Here is a 25,799-nt window from a genome sequence, read left to right as displayed (position 1 = left end):
CTTTTAATCAATTTTTGGAATTCTCAGTGTCTCTAAATGACAAATTTTCATATTTTTTTTAGAATTTCCATTGTCTTCAAATTTATAAAATTTCAAACCAATTTTCAGAATTTGCCTTTGATTCTAAAGTTATTAAATCATATAAAATATGTTAAGAATTCGCATTGCCTCTAAATAACACGAAAAAAATATGGGTAATTTTTACAAAAAATGTTGACTACATATTTAGCACAATAACCAGATCCCATACAAAAATACATAATATAAGTATGATAAAATTTGTTTTGAAAATCAGCAATTTTCAACTGTTCAGTTACAATAATAATTTTTACTGTAATCTTATAGTAAAAATCATCATTTTAATAAATTTTGCTATAACATTAGTAAAAATCATTTTGTTTTAATAATTTTTACTAAAGCATGATAATAAAAATTACATTAACCAAGTTGTGTAAAAATTACTCATTTTAAAGTAATTTTTATATCATAAAAAGTAAAAATTACTCATCTCAAGGTAATTTTTACTGTACTTACGGCGCTATAGGTATAGTAAAAAGTATTTGAATAAGTGAAATGAAAATTCATTTAGCAAAATGATATCATCATATTTCATAACTTTGTTTTTATAAATCAAAATGAGGGGGTTACAGGGTTCAAAATTCGTTTTTTTTTGCACCAGCATCATGTACTCACTCCACAGCATTTACCTATCCAATATTTCCAACGAAAAATCCGTCACCTATACCTACCTACCTGATGGGGATTCGAACCTGGGGCCCTACAATTCCTATTCCTACCTACATGCCCTAACCATTCGACTACGAGTTCACATGGTGGGTTAGGGCATTAAAAGAATATATTTGTTGGGTAAACGCCCCACCAAACCATGAAACCACTCCCACTTGGAACATACAGCTAACAGATGAGGGGTGTAACAGGGTACAATGAGACAGCTGATTTGAAAAGCGGAGATGGAATAGACTGGGGGTATAGCAGGGTACAATGAGCGGCAGGTGTTTTGCAAGTCCCCTTTTCCCTTTTTTAGGATTTAATGCATTAAAATAATGAACTAAAATTGCAATTACTCAGCAATTACCCATCCGAATTGAATGAAAAATAATCTATTCCCTCCGCCTTAATGATTCTCAAATGGTGTCCAATAGGTACAAAAAACGGTTGGATAGTTTAAGAGAACATTCATGTATAATGAAATTTCATTTCTCAAAGCAAAACCAATAGTGTGCTACGCACACTAAAAATGAAAATACCTACTTAGCTGAAATTTTGTTACTTTAGGTTGAAGCTTCCATGTTGAGATTTATTTTGAAAAAATTTATATCTCTCGCAGAAAAAGTTTTCTTTCAGAAGACCATCAAATTTATTATTACTCGATTCATAATATTGATTTTTTTTTTTTAAATTATGGCTGGGAAAATATCAAAATTAGCATAAAATGTTCTGGACAGGACGATGAAGCTGCTAAATCAAAAGCGCACACAATCAAAATTTCGGGTACCCAACTGCATTTTTCGATTTTTGGTTAATTTTTAAAAATCAAATTTGGACCAAAAATGCAAAAAATCAAAATTTTGTCAAATTGACTTGAAAAGCTAGAATTTTGTTAATTCTTGTTTTTGATCTCCAAAAATCGATTGGAAACCGTTTCGAACCGTTTTGAGCAGTTCTGGAATCTCCAGCAGATTGTTAAAAATGGATAATTATTTCCACAAAATTGTACCCACTGAAGTTGAAGAGCTAAAATGAACTTTGTTACCCAATTTCAAAATGTCAAGTCGATTGGTAGTAGTTTCAATCTGTCCTGGAGCATCCAGCTATGATTTGAAAATTTTGGATTTTTAAAAAGTGTCATAGAAGCAAATCATCTTGTTAGTGACCTTTTTGATCGATAACACGATATTTTTTCACAGTCGGTCTCTGTTGGTTCGAAACCATTCATCTTTCCAGCGATTTCATCTAATTCGTGAGAAGGCTTGAAAATGGGATATAAATTTCAACTTCATAGATCAATTTGATAAAATTTTGATTTTTTTGCATTTTTGGGACAAATTTGATTTTTAAAAATTCACCAAAAATCTAAAAAAGCACTCAAAGACATGAAATTCGGACTGGTTCTGCATGCTCTTTCATTTTAGCTTCGTGAGTTCAACCATCAGTTGACCAGAAAATTTGTTCAGCTTTATATTTCCAAGATTTCAAGTTGAAAGTCAAAAGCATATCAGTGTAATGTAATCATATGAGACTTCTGTAATACTTGGAGTGTTTTTAAAATTTATATAAATTTTTAAAAATTCAAAACATTAAAATTTTGTTTTGCTCACTTTCTAAAATTCTAGTTTCTTAATTTTAAATTTCCGAAATGAATTTTTTTAATCGTTTAAAGAAAATTCTCAATTTTAAATACATATTGAGTGATTACTCAAATTTATTTAAGTTTTTTGTGTATCGCACATTAATTTTTCAGTCCAATTTTTCGCATGATAATTTTTTGAATTTGTTAGCTGAACTTTTTTATAAGAATTCGATTCTGCGAATTAAATTCCAAAATGAGCTTTTATTTATTCGAATTCAAAATACACCTTAATTTCTTTGCGTGTTTTTAAAATTCATGAAAAAAATTTTAACGAAATTTCTCACACGTTTAGCAAGTAATTACAAATTCTATTCACATTCGAATGGCTTATTTTATTTCCCTAGACATCGACGAAATATTAGAATTTTACAATTTCGAGGTACAATTCCAGTATCGAAGGCTCGTTAACATTGGAAATTTTCCTAACAAATGACAGAGTCTTCTTTGCTACATCACAAATGTTAATGAACGCAGCAATGAGACCTGAATTTGGTGATATTCTGTTTAGGTATTCGTGATTCAAGCTGTGTGTGTACGTTTAAAAATTAAAAAGTTTATGCCTCTATCTCACTTGTTCAAGTTTTTTGGAAAAAGGGGTCATTAAACGTTTTCCTACCTTTTTTTTTTCAAATTTTTTAATTGAAAAATCATGGTTTCTATAGGCCCTTTTTCTAATCAAGAGTTGGACAAAATTCAATTTCTTTTTAGTCTAGATATGCCTCTATCGCGTTTGTTTTATTTTTTTTGGAAGAAAGGGTCATTGTTTTTTTTTTAAATTGGAAAATCATGGTTTCTAGGCCCTTTTTCTAATCAAGAGTTGGACAAGGTTCAATTTCTTTTTTCATGAAAACGATTCAGGTTCATGAAGTCTATTTTTGGATTTGAAATACAAAAATATCGGACTACTCCCTCCTCTTCGCCCCGATCAAAACTTTAAAAAGGGTGAAATTTTTATTCAATAATTTGAAATTTTGAATTTTTTTCTCTGCTTGTATAATTAATCATCGAAATAATTTCTCCTCTCTCCAACTACATTTCTGTTACTCATCAGTTCTCACTCGCTGATAATAAATCGTGTAATGATCCGGATTCCCCCTGATTTTTATCACAAAATAAAGATATCATATCAGTGTTATTGAAACGCAAACTACAGGCATTAGCTAGAGTAGTACGAATCATCCAAACAGTACCATTTTAGGCTATATTAAATTCTAGCTTTTTCCTCTGGAAAATTTCTCGAAAGTGGTGACTATAGGGAGAGTACGATTCAACCTTGACCTTGAAGCAACGTAAAGAATAATGTTTACGTATCTCCCGCATCCCTCCTCTCAAAGTCTCAAACAAATACGTCTTGTACTTTCCACGGAGTTAGGTACGTATTACGATGCTGCTAAATTTTTGAAATTTTATCAAATATTTGGAATTGAAAAAAAAGTTCCTATGTTTGATATTTAAATATAAATGGTCGATTTCTGCCATCTTTTCCTATTTCAGGGGTACTTAAAATAGTTTTATGATAAAAGGGTCGAATTTCTGAATGTCGACGAACAACGTGGCGTCGCCAAAAAGTCTGTGTGCTCGTTGTATGAAATTTCTCCTAAAATAGTACTCTTAATTTTGTATCAGATGAGTGAATATTTTGCTTCGAAATCAATCTTTACATTCTACTCGTATATTGCATTATTGATGATCATTTTTTCAACCTCATATGTTTCTCTCGCTTTTCTAGCATGAATTTTGGAAATTTCAAAAATTTTGATAGTCGTATTGTTCTCTCGTATGTTTCAAACCCTTGACAAAAGGACATAGGCGAACCAGAATGTGTAAAATTATTTCAGGTGATTTTATTCTGGCAGAATAAAAATTTTAAAAATTGGTTCCACTTTGAATTTAAGTAAATGATCTGGAAAATAATTTTTGTTCAATTTTTCACACGTTGCAATTCCAAATACGAAGTTAGATTTTAAACGAAATGAGTTTTGACGAAAACAGTTCAAGGCTGGAAAAAGATTTCCTGTTCCCTTCCACCCACCCCTCTTCAACGACAAAAAACTCTTGGCAAGTATCTCAACTATTCATTTGATGTTGAATGATGGTCTCATGTGGATAACTACTGTGTTGTTTTTCGTTTTTGGAGGAAAATTTCTAGTTTTATGTGCCCTCGTAATACTCTTGCTGGTTATTTGAAACACTGATGTGCTTTTTTGTTTCAATTTATTTCAAATTGCCGCCTTCCTTCGTGCTCCTTCACCGATAATGATACTTTATGTTTACGCTGAGTCAGCTGTAAACTTCTAAACCTTTTCATTTTCTCGTTCATATAATATTACCCTTTTGATGAACTTTTCTACGAAACAATATTCGAGCGCATTTTTCTAAGAAAACATTAACTATACGTTGAGAAAATACGCCATTCGATCGATAATCTTTTGTAATCGGTTTACATTTTGGTGGATAAAATCTCGCCTCTGTGTCTGTCTCAAGTCTCCACCTTTCCCTTATTTTCTGTTATTCTTTACACGCTTTTTAAACTTGGATAGCTTTTGTCAGTTTTAATTTAGTGTAATCTTGGGTGCGATAATTTATGCATCACTGTTCATTATCCAATCACATATCATTGATCTGTTTGGTTAGCAAAAGTTGTAAATGGATTTTATTATTAATTTTTTCACTCGCAAAGGCCCACGAAATGCAATAATGTATTCGATTAAAGCTCCCGGTTTTTCTCTCTTCAGACATTAATCGATTTTTTTCCTCTGCTTTGAGAGACCGACAATAATAAATGAAGCTTTGGTTACGGTTCAAAGCGTATTGTTTTTTTTTTAAATGGCATTTTGACAGTACTTTCATTAAATTTAGATTTGTTTGCGCGTTTCTTTTTTCGTAGTATTGTATTCCAGCTTCGGTTTGAGGAACCGTTTTGAGTGCTGTGTATTATAATGAGACGCTTTTTAGAAACCCCAACTGTGAATTTTTTCGCTACCGGTACGATGGCTTTATATCGCCTGAGCCTATAAGCTTGCTTGATTTTTATATTATTACCTTAGCATTATTAATACATAATATAATAATGCGATGGTAATTTATAGATGGCATGTTGTAACGAAATGTCATCCGCGATGAAATATTAATCTATGCATGTTGTAAAGTAATTCGAAACGCATAAAAATGTCATCGGCCGAATGAATTGATCGCCAGTAAAAGGGAAAGTTTTACTTTTTTCGACGGTGCATTGAAAGTACAAAGTGTATTTGTTGGAAATCTGTGTTGTTCAGTCTGGCTGGGTGGTCATTTTTCACCATATGGGATAGAAACGAGCAGCACACCTGTCCATATACTCAATAGTGAGTTTGACTTCGACGTGTTTATCTGTATCGACGTTAGGCGTTTAAAAAGTTATCAAAATTGTTAATACGTCGAGCTTTTAAAAGCAAGCTGTGTTTTAACGACTCGACCCTCCTCGTAAATGTCGTTAAATTACGCGCACAACGATTATTATCAAAAGTCAGCTTGTTTCAACGCGTGTTCGAGTTGTAAAAATATTAGGAACGCAGCCATGCTGCTAAAAAATGCGATTTATGACGAAAAAAATTACTGCGAGGACGTGTGTTATCAGCGCGAGAAAATTTTACATGAAAATTACTTCAGTACGTGGATATTTGGTTGTTGATTGGGTTGCTAACTCAGGAAAATTGTGAAGGCAGAGTTTTACAGTGTTTAGTGTTGATTCTTTATATAAGGTGTTGTATAGTTCGTTTAGAATATTGTAGATGAACTGAATGGGATTGATTCGTGTTGCGGAATTGGAAACGAGCAAAAAATATAAGGTCTTTCCCTATTTTAGCCCAAATTTAAGATTTATGAAGCTGCGATTGATTCGAATTTTCTAAATGCTCTGGAACCTTCAATGTTGGACATGAGCTAAATGTGAATATGACCTTTTTTTGTAGAATATTCAAAAGTCTGTGAATCCGGTCATTTGACCAACTCTAGAATTGTAAGTGAATCCCTGAAAAATTTTGCTAATCCGTATTTTTCATTTTTTTTTTTTTTTTTTTTTGAATGGAAAACTGCGTAGTTGAGCAAGTTTTCATTTGATTTGTCTTAAATTGGGTACAAGGCACTTTTAATTGGGATAGAATTCGTATTTGGTGACTTTTTTTTGTTGATCAAGTAAATGAATTGAATTTTAATGGCCACTTTTTGAACATCTCAAATCATTAAAGTTATTGCTACTTTTTATAGGTTTCAATTTTGCTGAAGGTGTCAGAATTTCTCAATCAAAGCAATCTAGAGCTGCTTCGAATCAATTTTTGATTCGCAGGGTATAAAGTAGAACGCACGAATATCGTATAGGTGCGTCTAACAAGTCATCAAAGTCATCCAAAACCATAAAAGTCATCTTTTTGGCCAAAAATTAATCAAATATTTTCCAAATTGATTGATAATTTGTCAAAAATGCAGAAATTATTATAAAAGTCATTGTTAAATTGACCTCCTACTTACTAAAAATTACCATATTATATTGATGAAAAAATTAGAATATGTAATTGAACAAAAATTTTGCGAAAATTACTTAAAAATTTTTTGAAATGTGAAAGAAAAATTATTTGAAAAATTGAGCGAAGTAGATATTGCAATAATGCTCAGACATTAAAAAAATGATGCAAAATTACGAAAAAAATGATCAAAGTAATGAAATGAAAATCGTGAAAAAAATCACAATAAAGAATTACATAGACCGTAAAATTATGATAGAAATAACTTGAAATGTTGACAAAAATTGTTGGAATTACAACGATAATAGTGCCCAACACTGAAAATGTGAAAAATCTTGACTTGATGGTATTTTTTCATCATTTTTTCAGTGATCAGCGCAAAAAGTTAGGGTAAATTTGAAACCTACGTAATTTTTAAAAAAAGGTCGTCCAAAAGTGAAAATTTGGTCACTCAAAAGTCATGAAAGGGTCATCCTTTTTGATTTTTTTGATGTAGTAGACACCTTGTACTACGTATTTCAGCCTTTTGGTTCAGTTGGATATTTATTCATTTTTTTCGTGCTCAGCCCAAGTCGATTTTCAAAAATTTTCAACGTAAAGAATGTAAGTAAAATACCTACATTAAAGTCTGAAAATTGGATAATTGTGTATTTTTTACATGCTCTTTTGATGTACTCGTATGTAGTTGTGTTTGAACTCAAAATCTTTGTTTGTTCAGATACTTTCCTTGCTAAAAGCCTACTCTTCTTGTAAAAAAAATGAGAATTTTTGCAAAAAAAATACATTTTCTTTGGCCTTTGGTCGTCCTTAAAGTGTTGTGAAGACGATAAATTTGGTATGTGAAGTAAAAAAATTTAACCGTTATCTCCTTTGATCTAATTTCAATGTTAAATTTTTAGTGTTTTTGTAAATTTTTCTTCTAAATTTTTCAATTTCAAAAAAAAAATGTTGGGAAGATTGAAAAATTTTTCAACGTCATTTCCATGCAGGGCTTTTTTGTGGGGGAGTGGGGAGGGGAGTTTGAAAATATTGAAAAAATGTCATAAAAACTAAAAAAAAAAAAAGAATTTTAAGAAAAATAAAAATAAATTTTTGTTAACTTTTTCAAAAAATTTTTAATTTTTTTTTAGGTCAAACTTATACAAATACAAAACCTGTCTAGGTTGTCACATTGAAATTTTTGAATTAAGGAACATTATTACTTGAAAAGCAAAAAAAAAGTGATCAAAATTTTTAATTTCAAAAAAGTTTAACATTTTCTAAACAATAAAAAAATAATTCATGTGAAAATAGGGGACTTGCAACTTCAATTTAGCGTCCTAACAAGGAAGGAAATACAAAAAAAGGCCTGTATCAGTGAAGGATGATTTTAATCCATTTGCTTAGTTTACATGTAAAAAGTGGAAGGGCCTTCTAAAAGAAAGAAATTTGGGTGTATCAAAAAGTGAGTTGACGAAAGAACACGATTTTTGATTTTTCTTATGATTTTCAGTGGGTTTAATTTTGATTTTAGGATAATTCTTTAATTTTGAGAAAAATGTACATGATTATTAGAAGCATTTCAGATCCCTACCGAAATAGATTTATAGATGGGCAATTTCTAAATTTAATATTTTCTAATTTTGAAGCAATTTATTTGATGGTTTTTGGGGGGGAGGGGGTATGAACTTTTGAATAATTACATATGTAGGATGTTCCTTAATCGAGAATAGATTTTCACGCAATTTTTGAAAACTATTAGGTTCTATTTTGTTTCTTTGATGTATTTTTCCAACCCATTTGGATTGAATTCTGAACAAAATTTTATATAAATTTTTTGAAATATTGTCCTCTGGAAAGTTTTCCATTTCAAATAAATTTTTTGTTTTTTTATTTAAAGAAACATTTTCTATTTTCAAGTGATTTTTTTCATAATTTTGAAATCATTTTTGAATTTTGAATACCTACTTGAATTCAAAATTTATCGTTAAGTATTTTCCATTTTGTCAATCATGTAGTGGTGTTTTAAATTAGATTTTATGATTGCATTTAATTTTTTTTTGGGTCATGTTATAAATATTTTTTTGTAATCAAAGTTGATTTTTCGACTAAATATAGCAACATCTACTAATAACCTTAGGTGAAATTTGTTTTTCGTTGAAAAAAAAATTATAATAATAATTTCACTCTGTACGTACGAGTAATCAAATGAAACCTTTGCAAAGCATAATGAAAATATTCAAATTTTATCAGTCTCATTTCCCTTGAGCACTAAAAAATAGATACGTTGAATGGAAAACGAAATGAAAAAAATTGGTCTGCTTTACGATATGTCTGAATATCGTAAAGAAGGCGAAAAATAGAGCCTATAACCTTTCAGTATACGTTTTCGTGCGAAGTCCTTAATGAATAATGATATAATTTGGATTTTTTTTTCGTTTTGTGGTTGAAGGTGATAGAACTTTGAATGACGAGCGATATTTTTTATGGAAAAGGTCTATAGGGTGAAAAATATGATAAGGTCGGTTAATGTATTTTTATGGGTCCTTTCTATTTTTTTTTATGAACTGAAATATTTTGCACGTTGTTGGGATAAGTATCTGAAAGGACAACAAAATACTTACAGTATTTTACACTGAAATTTGAAACGATTTATTTTACAAAAAGTAGGTATATTTGAAAAAAATAAAACATATTGGCCTAGAAACCCTTTTCCGAAGATCGTACGTACAAACTTTACATGTATTTTAAAACAGTTTTTTTCCAGTGTTTCCATCATTTCAATCAAACGTATGCCATAAATCATTTCGATATACGTATACTTAACCCCCCCCCCCCCATTTGCCTGTTTCCCAGTTACTGAAAAATTGAACCATGCTGAGACATATTCCATTTGAGCCTTATCCTTATTCATTAAACGGTGGATTTTCTCGGTTACCTACGTATGATTTTTCTCTTATAAAAATAAATTACCTTCATCCTCTAGTTATATAAATTTCATTTTCGGTAGACTTGCCATCAATGTGTTGTAGGTACATAAGATGAAAACCTTGAACATCGCCTACATTTTTCTCCTTAATACAGGCCTTATTGTAAACGTACACCGTGTAGTCTGCGTTATGTATTTTTTTCGCACGATTTTTAAAGAATACCTTCCCAAAAAAATAACGTAAATTGGAAGTTGGAACGTAACGTGTATTACGTCATTTTATAGACAAACTGTCACGTTACCTGGTGTGGTATTTTTCGGTTACTTTTAACGCTTGGATTTCCTTGAAAATTGTTTGCTTTTTGATTGCATTAAGTTTTCGTCTAGTCTGTTAAAAGGGCGAGAAGTGAGAAGGTTTGTTTTTTCTACAGGGTTGGATTTTTTCAACGTATTTGTAAATATTCAAATGGCAGAATCGTGTCGAGTCATCATTTTTCATATTTTAAAAGTATAATTCCGTTTGTCGTATGCTAATGTACTTGTTAGGTTAATTTGTACAACGTGGGAGTGTTAATCGTAGCATTGTTAATTGGAAGAGTAATTTGCCAATTAATGTGTAGAACTAGGATAGGGCTTACGAGGTGTAGGAGTATAAACAAAATGAAAAAGTCATACTCGTAGCGTCGCGATGATATTAAAAGTTGAGCTTTTTGTTACCTCGTTGTTCGCACGTAAAGCTGTTTGAAAACAAAAAAGGTAATTAGTATTAATTACAACGTCGTCGGTGGATAGAAAGGAACAGGTGCATGGATAAGTTTAACACTCGGTTTAAATGTTGGAGGAAAAAGTCGACGATGAGGTGAAAATATCGCACGTTAAAGATTAACGAGAAATTTTTTATAGTCGAGCTCGAGCTCATGGATTAACGTTATTACAGTGTAACATTTTCGATAAAAATTTACACAATCGCGTCACCTTTTCCACACGTACCATAACGCTGGCTGTTATAGTATTAATGTAAATATGATAGAAAAATTTCACCGGCGAATGCGCCCGGTTTAGCCCGAAGCATACTAATGATTGCCAACATTCAACATTATTGTGTATATACAGTAATGTGTTGTATAGTCTGTTTGACGATATGCTGCATACGTATTAATGTATTACGTATGTCTATGTACTTGTACAATATCGCGCCTCTTTCTCTCTGTGTGGCTCGTTTTATGTACAATAATTTGTGCTGTTGATGGAGTCGGTACCTATTACTAGTACACGCGTAATTAAAGTTATAGAATAAAGACGTGCGGTGTTGTAAAAAGGTATGCACGAAGAGGTTGTGAAATTAAAGCAACTAAAATGCGAATATTTTTCAGAAGACGATGGGCTTCCAGCAGCTTCCGTCGAAGATGGCCAAAACGAATTTGTCTCGAAGACCAGCGGCGAGCATCGTGTGATATTCATCAATAATGCTCAACCTTTTAAATTCTGCTCGAATAAGATCTCCACCGCGAAGTACAGTTTCTTGTCGTTTATACCGTGCTTTTTGTTCGAACAATTTCGCCGATACTCGAACTGTTTCTTTTTGCTCATCGCTTTGCTTCAGGTGAGTTTGCGTTTAATTTTCATAGCTTAAGTTATTATACTTAAGTGGTTCAGTACCTACATATTCTCTAGGATGAGTTGAAACTTAACTTGGCCAAGAGTGGAATATTCCAACAACAGGTTGTTCATGTTATATCTATGATGTGTATTCGGGAGTACCTACCTTATTTTGCAAAGTTGGAATTTTCCACCTTTGACCGCCAAAAGTTGTTACCTAGGGATGAGAAAATGATTCAGTATTTTTTATTTTCCCCCTATCTGCAAAAAAGTGGTGCCGGTAGCCCCCTCAAGTTGAAAAAAAAAATGAAAAAAAATGTTTGTTTCTGCGTCAGAATTTTTCTAAATAATCCCCTTTTCAATAAAAAAATTTTCCCAGCTCTTCAAACCACATTGGCCTCCTAGTAAGGCACCCCTCAAAGTTGAAAAATCACAAAAAATGAGAATAAAATCAAAATCAGGGAAAATTTTTGAAAATATCTCATTTCCACATTAGAATTATTCTACATAACTCTCTTTCAAGAAAAAACCTTCGTTGGACCCCTAAATGATGTTGTCTCTATTGTATGGAGCCCCCTCCTTACCCAGAATTTGGGAAAAATGAAAACATACAAAAAATTGACATTTGTAGAAATTTTTTGATAGGCAGAATCTTTCTAAATACATGAGCACTTTTTCAATAGAAACCTTCCTCAGGTATCCCAAATGATGTTGGTTCTCTATAAAGGTTCATTCCACGTCAATTCGACCAAGAAGTGGTAGGGGGTGGGGGTCGGCGATTTTTTTTAAATTTTTCTTGTGGAAAGATCTTTTGAAGGGATGACCAATGGTGCAAATCGCAGCCTTCTAACCCGTTTTTAAAGGCTGCTAAGGGGGTGTCAAAATTTTCAATGAACTTGAAATATCATCCATTTCAGCAGTGGATGATCGATAACTGTGATACCTACCAAAATAGAACTTTTTCCAATAGTCAGGGGTTTTGAAAAGCCTTTTGGTGATATCATGAAAATCAGTGTTGCCACTTTTTTCGTACAAAAAATTAGCTCGAAAAGTTTCAAAACGTAGTTTTCATATCATTTCGACTCTCAAAAATTCTAAAAAATATATATTGTGGACGACTTTCCATGCTGAACAACAAATTAAAAAATTGGGATAGCGTTATTTCGTAAAGTCGATTTAAAAAATTGAAAGTTAGCGAAAACATGCGATTTTTAAAATTTAAAACATGAAAAAAAATGTTGACTGGTGAAGTTGACCCATTTGACCCCTATTTTTACGTATCCGTTGGAAAAAGTTGAGAAAACCCTTTGACTCGATGAAATGAACTCATCACAAAAAAAAAATCAAAATTCGAAAAAATTCAAAAAATAAACGAATTTTAATTTTTTGCCATGAGTGTGATTTTTTATCAACTGTTTCATGAAACACGCCAGAAAGAGGTCAAAATAAGACAAATAAATAAATTTAAACTTTTTTTGATGTTTGGAATTAAAATATGAGTGATATTTTAAGTTCACTGAAAACTTTAATACCCCCTAGTAGCCTTTAAAAAAGGGCTAGAAGGCTGCGATTTGCGCCATTGGTCATCCCTTCAAAAGGTCTTTCCACAGGAAAAATTTCAAAAAAATTCTAACCCCCCCCCACCACTTCTTGGTCGAAATTGACGTAGAATGGCCCTAAGCCTCTTAAAGTTGAAAAAAAGTCAATATAAAAATAATAAATTGATATCTTTACAAATTTTTTCAAAATGTTTCATTTTCTGGGCAGAATACCTTTAAATAATCACATTTTCAAAAATAAAACCTTTTGTATTCCAAATGATATTGGTCCCCTGGTATGAAACCCCCAAAGTTGAAAAATATGAAACATTGATATCTCTAGGTCTAGGTACAAATTACGTATTGAAAATTTTTCATCTCTGAGAAGAATACGTTTAGATAATTTTTTTTTCTAGGAAAACCTTTCCTCAGTTTCCAAAATGATATTTTTTTTCATTTTTTGTGGAAGAGGGAAAGGTTTGCCTTCAATGTAGAGAGGTCTAAAGAATTTAACAGTTTTTCAAATGAAAATGAACAAAATTTAAGGATTAGAAGGTAAAACTAAACGTAAAAATTTCAAAATTTTCAGATTCGTTGTACTTATATTTTGAGAACTGGGAAGAGGGGGGCTTCTTGGTATGACTTATTTTCACTAACATGGTTGGAGGAATTTTTCTCATGAAACCCGACAACTTTATTAAGGCGTTGTCCTTGGTCGGATATACTTAAGTACTTCGGACGGCTCACGAGAGCGGATACCATGGAGACGATTTTTGTGCAAGGCAGAATAGAAGGAGCCCGTTAATCATAGGTGGAGATAGGATGCTAAAATTGGTATATAAATTGATTTTATTTAAGTAGGGCCTTGACTGTGGTGTTGGAACTAGAAAGTTCTTAATTTTCAAGATTTTGTCCGATAATTCGATTTTTTATGTTTTGTAAAATGGGGAGGGGGGAGGCTTATCGGCAACCACTCATTTTGTATGTATCAAGGAGGCTGAAAATTTCTCGGCGTCATTTTCCCACCCGAAGTAACAACTTTAGGGTGTGGGAGCGAAAAAAACAAAAAAATTGCCATTCTATGTGAATAAGGTACACCCTGCTAATGTGTATCTTTATTCGAGATATTTCTTTCTACCTACCTATAGAAATGACGATCAGCTGTGATACCTACTTGAAGAATTAAAAAGTTGAGGTGTAGTGATGGGAGGGAAAAGAGTCCAATTTTTCTTGAAAACTAAGATGAATGATGAATTATCAATCGTACAGGTGCTAAGTTTTCAAAATTAATTGAAAAATTTCAATTGTTAGATATTTGTATTTTTTTGAAAGCTTCGCTAAGACAAGTTACAGCTCGGTAGAATACTGAAACAGCAATTTTGCCTATCAAAAGCCCTTCAATTTGCTATGGAGGAGAGGAAGGTGAAATTATATCGGTTTAGGTCCGTTTTAACTCTCGACTACTTGCTCTGGTATGAGGTGAGGCATTCACTTGCCTGAGTCGCGAAGTTTTCTCTGTGAGAGTTTTTCGTTTTTCTTGCTTCCATTTTCCAGAAAATAATGAATGGATTTCTTTTTCGGTAGGGTAAAGCATCCTTGAAAGTTTTTTAAAAATTGGTTAAAATTGGCCTCAAGAAAAAAAAATTTTCAACAAGAATTGCCATTTGGCTCCTTTGAAGCGGGTAGCGGTTAAAAAATTTCGTTACTTTTGTTTCAGAATTAAATTTACTTCGCGAATAAAATCGATAAAAAAACTTGATGTTTTTTTCAGAGGGGGAGGGGGGTAGGCTAGGCTAAGAGCAGAGTGAACGTGATAGGAATTTTCATTTCAAAAGTACAAAAAAAAATTTCTTTTCTTATAGATTTTAGTAGACAATCTGACTTTACATTCAAGTGGTGTAATCTGCTTCATAATTTTTTTTCGACTGGAAAAAAATGAAGAACGATGTGTTTGGTTTACTTGTTGAGCTGGTTATATTGGACATGCAGTATATTTTGCCAAAATTGTCAATTCTTCATATCATAAGTCTCGATACTACCCGAAATACGACTGAAAAACCTGCAAAATCAGAAAAAGTACGTACTTGGTTTTAAAATTTGAAATTCCGCTCGCTGTCCTTCTCTTCCTCCTCTAGGGCAAACTGTTTCACCATGCGCTGCTCTGGAAATAAGGGAGGGACGGGAGAAGCAATAATTCATCTCCTGACTTACTGGTTCTCCTTCTAATAGATTATTCTTCGCCTGTTTTTCATTCGACGAAAAATAATTGTTAATTCTGTGGCCGAATTTTCATAAATTTACGTTTTTTTTTGTACCACTGCAACGTCTTCGTCATTTTTTATGTATTTCACTACATATTTTTTTTTAAAAATAGCGTAGTTGTCCAATTCTTATGCAAATTTTCAGGAGTCGAGAACTGGATTTTCTCTCGACTCTTCAATTTTTTGTGAAAATCTTCTGCCTGTGGATCTGATTATATACATACGAAATTTTGATACCTATATTACTCGTATTTTACTTTGAACCGAATACATATTGTACATTATACTTATGTATTAATTTCAATATAATGTAGAGCTTAACATGAAAAAATCATGACGTAATCAAGCATCAATGTACGAGTATGATGACTGACGATCCGATTTGAGTCATACTCGTGATGACTGTGATTGAATTACAAACAAAACAACCGTTAATTTGAACTAGAAGTAGCAGATAAATCGAGTTACATAGTTCTAATGAACTACATATTAAAAAATATGGATGAAATGAACACTATTGGCTATCATGTATTGTTTTTCGTGTGCGAAATTAGATCGCTTCGAAAATATGTGTACTCGTAGTTAGAAGATACCTGAAATTAGTACATTTACATTTCACAGGTGCGATAAATCCATAAATTACAATTATATATATAGGTACGTACCTTGGTCAAAAGTTCGAAATTCGAATACGAATCAGCGAGTGTGAAAAAATATAGGTATGTTATCGCGTTAATTGGTTATTTTTTCATTGGAAGGAAACTCAAATGTATCTAATCTTGAAAATTTGCAGATATAGAATACGGTTCTACGTATTGAAGTAAACTTGATTTGCAGTCGTATAATTTAGGATTATGATTTATGAACGTTTCAATGATTTTTCTTTGCAAATATTACGCATTAATTTAACTAAAATATTGAAAGATATCATTCCTGATACTGGGAAAATATTTTGAAACGCAGTAGTGCCAATTTTTTAGTCATTACTAACAATTTCAAAAAATCTAGAAAAAAAATTGAAAGTTTTTGAATTTATTTTTCTGATTTTTGCGCACGTTTTACACGATTTTTGGTTACTTTTTGACTTCTTTTTCAAAATTCTTTGGTTCCTGAAGTTCTTTTATTTCTTTTTTTTTGGAAAATATTCAATTTATAAGATTTTTTTGTTCACTTTTTGGTTACTTTTTCAGACTTATTTAATTTTTTTTTATTTTTTGGGAAAAATTGAGTAAGAGCCTTGCAATTGTGCAGATTTTGCAATTTTTTATTTTTATATACTTAATGCTTTTTTTTATTCATGTGGCTGTTTTTGATCTAAAATTTAGCCTGAAAAAACTAATTTCCTGGTTGAAAATTTTTCCCATTTTTTGAACTGATTTTTGGAAGTAAATGTAACCCAGTCAATCTGCAATTTTTTTCGCCCCCCTCCTTCAAACTGGAGCGAGATCTTTTCTTTAAAAAGCATAGAGAATGCCTTTCCTCATAACATATCGACAGGACGGGGCAAACTTTTTTTGAAAATGAATCAAATCTTCTGTCGATTCAACTCATTTTGAAAAGAGTTCCAATTTCAACTCTTTTGAAACTCTTTTTGAAAAAGAATCGAACTCTGAATCGATGACTCTTTTCATCGAGGAGTTTGATTTTTTTTGAAACTCTTGTCCAAATTTTAAAAATTATTCACCAATGCCACTGCATGACTGCACCTCTCACTTCTAAAGCGCAGTCAAGATAAGAGTGATTGAATTCAAAAATGAATTTAGAGTACATAGATAGGTATATGTGAGTACAGGATGTCTATTAACGGCCATGAAAGTCATAAAAGTCATGAAAAAGTCATGAATTTTGCTCGAACACACCTGAAAATTTTTTAAAAGCCCCATAAAATGAAACAAAAATCAAAAATGTGTTCAGTAAATCAAAAAAGTGAAAAACCTGAAATACCTACTTACCTACAAATTTAAATAAATTTCCTCGCGGTTTCAAGTTATTTAATTTTTTTTCTTTTTTTGGAGGGAGGGGGGGGGTATTTTCATGCGGTGAAAATGTGAAAAATAGGTTATGAAAAGTCATGATTTTTTTATCTGGGAGTTTTGTTAGACACCCTGGAGTAGGTAATGAGCAATGAGCATGTTCAGTGGTGCTGCACTACTTATTCAACTATTTAATGTCTTAAAGAAGTTCAAAGGACATGCAAACGAAATTCGATTAATTTTTTTTTTTTTTGACAATTTCGACAGCTTGTGAAGAAAAATTTTCACATTACGACAAATGGATAAAATTGGAATGAAAGAAGGTCAAAATATGTCGTGAGGGTTTTTAATTTTGTAAAATTTTCATTTTAAAACTTTTGGAATTTTGGTCTATGCAGCATCAAAATTTTCCAGCTGAAAAAAAAATGTTCGTTTTGGAAAACTATACTGGACTTTTATGGAAAATACATAGGGTAACTTTTTTTCATCTTTTTTGTAATTTAAATTCGAAATTTTTGATAATGTCTGAATTTTTGCCAATTTCAAAATGAAATTTCAACAAATATTCGACATTTTTACGCGTTTGCTCTCCACACAAATTTGTAAATTAAATTCTATCTAAAAAAGAAATTTTCTGTAAATTTTTTTTCAATTTTAAAATTTTTGAATTTTTTGAATTTGAAAATTTTTTGAATTTGAAAACCACGCGACATCTGACCCCACTTCATTCCAATTTTGTTGTCACCTGAAAATTTTTCCTCATGAGCGGTCGAAGATGTCAAAAAATTTCGTTCAGATTTCTCCTTTGCGAGTCAGCAAAATGTTTTCATTAACCGAAGAATTCCGTGAAATTGAATCAATTCTCATTTACCTAGTTAATTTAACGTATCATTAATTTGTAAGATTAAAATACTTAGCTTAATGCCTGTCTCATCCAAGTTATCCAGCTGTTCGTTATCGTCTGTAGGAAAATACCCGATAAATAATTATATTTAATCGTATCTTTTACGAAGCTTCATTAACGATTATTTTTCAATGATTTGTTCATTAGCAAATACCAGATGTATCTCCAACGGGAAGATATACGACATTGGTACCACTGGTGTTCATTCTCTTGGTATCGGCCGTCAAAGAGATGATAGAAGATGTGGTAAGTTGAAAATAAATTAATAAAATGAACTTTTGGTATTGTTCGAAACGAAGAAAACCAGTGAAATTGTGACCTTTCGTGTTCAAGTATAGGTTGGTTGACCGATAATAAAAAATACTCGTAAGTATTAAAAAAATTCGTAGGTGTTTTAACAAAATATGCGATTATGTTATAATTGTGGGGTAGCCTTAGCAGAAAATACTCGTAATTTCTCCCTTTTCGATACAGTGCAATAAATTAAAAAGCCTAGCATATATAGTGACAACAGGTGAAAAAACGAAACTGTAATACATATCTCATATACTAACTTGGCGTGTCGGTCAGCTTTTTTTTAATATTCCCTTATGCTATAAAAAATGAAAAATTTGAGCGAGCTTTCAAAACGATCCCCCAAGTTTCATAAACGTTGAAGGTCTCCGAAAAGTAACCGGAATGGATCGATTAAAAAAATTGCTGCATTGGTCGTAATTAAACTTCGACCAACGATGGCGGAGGGTGAAAGAAAGGTTTTGTAAAGGAAATGTTTGAAATAATGATGATTCGTCGTCGGGGCGAGCGAGTTTCATGATTAGGAAAAATATCATCGGCCAGGTTGATGGTATTGTTTGAAAAATATCGTTTCTATTTCGGTTCCATTATTACAAAAAGTAATATCAATCACTATTAAGCAAAACCCACGCCCATTACACCTGAAATATTGTACACTGGTATTCGTATTCGCCAGAAAGAGCCTATCTTGTTGACCTTTCGTGTAATGGAATTTAATAACTATTGAACTGACATTTCCCCCTTTGAAAATGTCGAGTCGAGTGTAACTTTTTATATCTTATTACGTTATGACCAAGCTTTACTTTCTTTAATCACAATTTCATTGGTAAATGTTGGCCTTTTAAAAATAGGTCGGGTCGGCGGCGTTTAGGGCCTTTTTTCGGTTAGGTATGCTGACTCGATTCGTTGGTATTATGACATTTTTTTTTTAATATTTGTTTGCAGAAAAGACATAAAGCCGATAGAGAAGTGAATCATCGACGGATTGAGACGTTACGAGATGGAGAATGGAAATGGATTAAATGGAAAGAGGTTATGGTGGGCGATATTGTCAAAGTCCTCAATAATACTTTCTTTCCGGCCGACTTGCTGGTGTTTGCGACGAGGTAATGCATTCTTAATTTTTTAACTAACGAAATGGAATGAGAGTTTGGGAAGTAGGAAAATTATATTCAAATTAAGTGCCTTGCCTATGCATTCAAATCATTTTAGTCTTTCGTTTTGATGATTTCATTAAAAATATTCGATTGTTTTGAAATTTCTATTGTATGTTAAGGATAATTGGTCTCTAATTTATCAAATTTCAACTCTCCCATACAGTTTGCTAAATTGATAGATAATATTTTATCTGTCAGAAAATATTCTGCGTTTTTTTTTTTTTTTGTTAAAAAAATTATCAGTTTTGTCTCGAGCGATTCATTCAATTCGGTGTTTGAAAATCAGGCGGGAGAGGGGGCAGAAAATTTTTTGAACTATTGAAGCTAAATTAATAGAGCATGTAAAACTACAAAAGTACATCACCAGCCAAAATTTCGGATGCTGAAGTGCATTTTTTTGATTTTTAGTGAATTTTTGAAAATTAAATTTGGATCAAAAATGGGAAAAACCAAAATTTTACTGAATTGGCCTAGAAATCTGAAATTCGGCACATACATTATAGGTAGGGTACCTTATTTCTAAACCTGTGAATCTTTTGAAAACGATTTTGAACTATTTGGAGCAGTTCTGGAGCCTCCAGCAAAAATTTTCAAAGTATAAAATGTTCACAAAATCTTATCCAATGAAATAAGAAAATTGATATTCATTTTTTTACTCTAATTTCAACATACTGAGTCGATTGTAGATGGTTTCAAGTTGTTCTGGAGCCTCCAGTCATATTTCAAAAATTCCGAATTTTCAGAAAGTCCCATAAAAATCGTCCAAATTAACGATTAGCATAAATGTTAATGACCCACTTAACCGATTACACACCATTTTTTCAAAATTGGTTTCTTCTAGTTTCGAAACTGAACTCGTATACTTTTCCAGCGGTTTTGTAATTGAAAATTTTAAAAAATTCATTGAACCCGTGACTCTTATACCATCATAGAAAAGTTGAATTTTGAAAAAAAAAATGTAAAACTCAAATTTGATCTTTAAAAAATACCAAAATTTCGTCTGACTCCTGAAGAAGCCAAAATTCGAATTACAACCTGTGTTTGTACCTCCTCCCATCGACTGGTAGCAGTTTCGAGGCATTCTGGAGCCTGCAGTATGGATTTCGGATTCATCAATTTTCCACAAAATCCGTGTTTATGTCAAAAAAAAATTTTTCTTTTTTCAAAAATCAATCGCTGAATTTTTAGTCTCTAAAAAATTCAAAAATCAATTGATATTTCCAAACCAGTTGAAAACCATCATGACGATTCGATTTGTGAGATCGAATATCGCAGTTCCTGAATGATTCATTCGACAAAAATTGACCGAAACTAATTGAAAATACTCTTAAAATTTTTGTAGGTATGTACATATTTTTAACGACATCACTGGGTTGTAATTTTATTAAGAAAATTTCCACTCCATCATATTATTTCTTTTTGTCTTCTTGAAAAAAAAATAATAATAAAAAAGACAGACTAATTTTGATAATGCTATACTTCGTTTGATGTAGTAAATTCACGTCAAATGGAACACAAACCAGGACCATTTAGAAAATTAAACCTGGAGAGTGGATTTTCATGGACGCGCTTGAAATCGTCGCGTCGTCTCGTTCCGCTTTGTTAGTAAATTATTAAAACTAAATCGGCGAATTTCACACTTGAAAAATACCCTGCTACCTTGTATGTATGTAGTTGTAGCTTTTAAATTCAAACATGTGTGAAGTTTTTTATTCGGAAAAAAATCGAAAATAATTACGCGACGTAATTATGTTTACCCATTGACACGAAGTAAATAATAAATATTGGCAAAATTCGACCTCGAGTAGGTAGCCTTTAATTCGGAGAAATTTTTTATTATTTTGGTAGGTAGGTAAGTAGTACCTAACTACGAGTGGTTTTTTTTCCTATTAAATTAAAACAGCGTATCCGGGAATAGCTCAGCTCGGTTAATGGGTCCCGTATCGATATATCGATTAAATGCATCGTATTTTTGGGTTTTGTTTACAGCGAGCCTCAAGCAATGTGTTATATCGAAACGATGAATTTAGATGGAGAAACTAATCTTAAAGTCAGACAAGGTCTTCCCGAAACGGCTAATTTAATCGATGTTAAAGATTTAGTTAAATTCAAAGGTATCGTTGAATGTGATCTGCCCAACAGACAAATTTACGATTTCACCGGAACGTTAACTAGACGAAATGCTACGTGAGTATATCCATCATTTTTTTGGAAATAATATCCGATTCATCATCCTCATCGTTCGAATAGGAAACGTCATTTTATCATTCTGTCGAAATTTGTATGGTTACAGAACACTGCCTCTAGGACCTGATCGTATTCTGCTGCGTGGAGCAATGCTGCGAAACACTGGATGGGTTTACGGTCTCGTTATTTATACCGGGCACGAAACAAAGCTCATCAAAAATTCTACCTCAGCTCCGTTGAAACGTTCCACAATCGACAAACTTACCAATACTCAAATCCTCATGTTGTTCATGTTGTTGCTGATATTGTGCTTGGTCAGCACAATCTGCAGCGTTTTGTGGAGTAATGCTCAAGACGACATTAATTGGTATCTCGGATTGAAGAATTGTACGTTGAATCAAGGCAATAAAACATGTTCTCCTTTTTCGGATGATTCTAACAGTGAGTATTATAAATTTGTTATGATGAAATTATATCTACTGATTGTCAGTACACCTTTACAACTCGTCTATTCTGATGTCATTGATCGAGCTAAAATTTCGCCAACTGAAAAAGAACCTTACCCTGATTTCTGAACCAAATTTAAAGCTTTCTTGGTCGATTTTCGATGGATTTTTAAAAAGGGGAAGCAGCGTATCAGTTCCTACCTTATGAATTTTTCTCCATGAAAATTTTGAAATAAGGATCTAAAAATTGGTTTACATGGAGAAGTCAAAGCCAAAGCCCTGCCTTTTAGCAAAATTGTTTGAGTTCTGCATTCTGCCAAAAGTACCAAAAAAAATCTCTTATTTTATCAAAATTGCCCAAATAGGTCTTATTTCTTGCTAAAAGTTGCTAAAAAAAAATTGTAGCTTTATTGCATTTTTCCAAAAATTAGCTCAAGTATCGCTTTTTAGGCAAAAAAATCTCGCTTTTTCATCTAGAATTTGGAAAAAAGTATCGCTTTTTTAACTAAAATTCTGAAAAAAAATCATTTTTTTCAACTATTACCAAAAAATTCCCAAAAATTTTCTTTTTTGCCAAATTCCTGGAAATTTTTACTTTTTTTCAAAAAATTACTCATACGACTCTTTTTTTTTTTACTAAAACAAAAAATTGAAAAAAGTCCCGCTTTTTCGACAAAAATTGCGAAAAAAAGATATTTTTGCTGATTATATCTAAAAAGTTCTGCTTTTTGCTAAAATTGTCAAAGTTTTGCTTTTTGACAAAAAATATCGCTTTTTTGCAAAACTGTCTCAGTTTTTCTCAAGAATGTCCCCAACGTTTCTATTTTGCCAGAAATTACCAAAAAAATTCTCGTATTTTCAAAAATTTACAAAAACTTTTGCATTTTATGAAATGACTAAAAAATTTTTCTTATTTGAAAAAAAATCCAAAAAATGGCACTTTTTTCAAAAATTGCTCAATAGTCTCGTGTTTGGTAAAAATGTCAAAATAAAATAGTAATTTTTTTTCCAGACCAAAAAATTGTGATTTTTGCTAAAATTATAAAATTTACGTTTTTGGGGTAAAATTGGCAAAAAATTTTCGTTTTTCAGCAAAGCTCTTGAAAAATTGTACTTTTTTAAAACTTTCAAAAAGTTTTTTGTTTTAAATTGTTGAAAAGTTCCCTTTTTTGCTAGAAATGTTTAGAATTGCCTTCCTTTTACTAAAATTGTCAAAGTCTGGCTTTTTGTTAAAAATAGGATTTTTTGCTAAAAAAAATAAAAACTTTACTTATTATCAAAAATAGTTGTAAAAAAATTACAAAATACTCGTAGTCCAAATTTTTAAAATTAAAAACCTGTTTTTTTGGATAATTTTTTTCTGCATTGAAATATTTTGCTCGCGTATTGTCAGAGGAGGGGGAAGGGGGTTGCTAATGACTTTGAATGATTTCAATCGAGAAAATGAAATCATATTCGTGTTTAGCTCCTCCATTGACGTGTTAATCAATGCATTACATGCCCCAATTATTTTTCTGAAATTTTTACCCAAAATTTTGGAGAAAATGCTGCCTATTTTTCTTTGAGGATGTCCATCATGCTTTTTGAAAGAAGCAACGATATGACTTTGATAATATTATCCTCAATTTTCGCAGTAAGTCGAGTTCTCTCAGATATAAATAAAGTGAACATGATTCAATTCATTCGAGAGTTAAAACTTCTAAATTTTTTATTCAATTGATGATTAAAATATTTTGTCAATTTTTAGGGTTAGTTATGATCACATGAGTTTTGATTTTGGATAGCTAAACTTTCTTTATGATTATACCTAAAACTAAGTATAATTATGTAGTGTCTGGTTGAATATATCGAATTGGGGTAATAGCCGCTTAATATTAAGAAGAAAGATTATCCTAATCCTCAAACTAATCGAATCAAATTTTCATTTGAAATTTAACGATGAATTCGATGAAAAACTATTTGAAAATACTCTCTTCGCGTGGGTGATATGTTTGAAATGAACAATAGCTGTATAGCCATAGGTAATAGGTAAACCCTAATAAAATTCGTGTATGATTGATTCGTTCTTCTTTCGTGATAACCTTGTTACGTTCTGTTATATTTTATTCAACGTAATGATGTTTTATTGTATTTTTTGTTTTCAGCCGATACGAAAACAAGCTTCGGATACACGTTGTTGACTTTCATCATTCTGTACAATAATCTGATTCCTATTTCGTTACAAGTGACTCTAGAAGTCGTCAGATTTTTTCAGGTACCTACGAAACGCTTTCGATTTATTTATGTAATACCCGCTACGAAGTAAAGCTTTAGCTGATATTTTTCGGTGTAATAAATTATATCACGTGACCCGAACCATGCAGCAGTCTACGACTCTGTATATGTCAAACTATATCCAACCTCGTGTTATAAATTTTTCGCTTAACGATTATCAACAATGTCGAGAAACGCGACACGTTGATTAAATTTATACTTTTCGTACATTTGCAGGCAATTTTCATCAATACGGATATAGATATGTATCACGAAGAATCAGATACACCGGCTATGGCACGGACATCTAATTTAAACGAAGAATTAGGAATGGTAATTACTAATGCGTTATTTACGTGTGTATGTAATACTGACTACCGAGTACGCGTGCAAAAAAAAGAGAAAAAAAACCATAACATGCTTGTTTTGGAGCACGAATAACGAATCGATGTCAACTTAAATATTAACATTCGATATTGCGATAATGGTTTTTTCGATGATTACAGGTGAAGTACGTATTTTCCGATAAGACCGGTACCCTAACGAGGAACGTAATGGAATTCAAACATTGTTCTGTAGGCGGGCTTCTTTATAAAGAAGATAAAAAAAATATACTCGTTAATGTAAGCTCTACATACGTATGAATTATAAACGAAACGACCACACACCGTTGGTATTAATGTGGTATTTTTCTAATTTCATTGGTATTTTTTTTTTTTTTTTTTGCTCGTAGAATTTACTCGAGAATCATGCCACTGCGTCTACGATACGACATTTCCTCACGCTATTATCCGTTTGTCATACTGTGATTCCGGAAAAAGATTCGGAAAATGAGAATAAAATCTTGTATCACGCTTCGTCTCCTGGTAATTGATTTCTAATCGTAGGAATAAACATACATGGTATCAGGTTACGAAACGTGTGTATTTTTTCGGTTCGCAGATGAACGAGCTTTACTCCTCGGTGCTCAAGATTTTGGGTTCACTTTCGATACTCGTACGCCTCATTCGGTCGAAATAAATACGGTTTTTGGGAGAGAGAAATACGAAATATTGAACGTGCTGGATTTCACGAGCGCTAGAAAACGAATGTCTGTTATTGTTAGAACTGCCGATGATAAAATTATTTTATACTGCAAGGTACCTATCGAATTGTTGAAATTGAAAATTATGACGAGGAAAATCAGCGGTTGTTGACGAGTAATATTTTTATACGTCAATTTCTAGGGAGCCGATAACGTTATTTTTGAAAGATTATCATCCAAAGGACAGACATTCTGTGATGAAACGTTATATCATTTACAAGAATTCGCCAACAGCGGTTTACGAACATTGTGCTGTGGCATGGTCGAGATTCCTGCCGATAAATATAACGTAAGATTAAATAATATGACACTACACTGAGAATAG

The 25,799-nt window shown here is 32.0% G+C and overlaps 1 protein-coding gene across 7 annotated transcripts in view; it reads left to right on the top strand.

The window, feature by feature from the left end:
- The window catches only part of ATP8A (ATPase phospholipid transporting 8A1), a 36,389-nt gene that overhangs the window by 2,933 nt on the left and 7,657 nt on the right, over positions 1–25,799 (top strand). For 3 of the 7 annotated variants that reach the window (XR_010558038.1, XM_065359223.1, XM_065359219.1), the window contains 11 exons: positions 11,152–11,381; positions 18,201–18,299; positions 19,293–19,453; positions 21,494–21,691; positions 21,798–22,132; positions 24,282–24,391; positions 24,628–24,723; positions 24,897–25,013; positions 25,124–25,256; positions 25,333–25,529; positions 25,617–25,763. Coding sequence is in view for 6 of the 7 variants with exons in the window: in XM_065359223.1 (XP_065215295.1) it covers positions 11,152–11,381; positions 18,201–18,299; positions 19,293–19,453; positions 21,494–21,691; positions 21,798–22,132; positions 24,282–24,391; positions 24,628–24,723; positions 24,897–25,013; positions 25,124–25,256; positions 25,333–25,529; positions 25,617–25,763 (1,823 nt within the window). In the remaining variant the exon portion in view is untranslated. Of the gene's footprint in view, positions 1–3,655; positions 3,744–11,151; positions 11,382–18,200; positions 18,300–19,292; positions 19,454–21,493; positions 21,692–21,797; positions 22,133–24,281; positions 24,392–24,627; positions 24,724–24,896; positions 25,014–25,123; positions 25,257–25,332; positions 25,530–25,616; positions 25,764–25,799 lie in introns of those variants that run through there. The other 4 variants (XM_065359224.1, XM_065359220.1, XM_065359222.1 and 1 more) reach the window with 3 other exon arrangements.

Source organism: Planococcus citri, chromosome 3, assembly GCF_950023065.1.
Source record: "Planococcus citri chromosome 3, ihPlaCitr1.1, whole genome shotgun sequence".
NCBI classification, from domain to species: Eukaryota; Metazoa; Arthropoda; class Insecta; order Hemiptera; family Pseudococcidae; genus Planococcus; species Planococcus citri.
The sequence above is the reverse complement of the archived record's forward strand: the minus strand, read 5'-3'. Positions and strand labels throughout refer to the sequence as shown.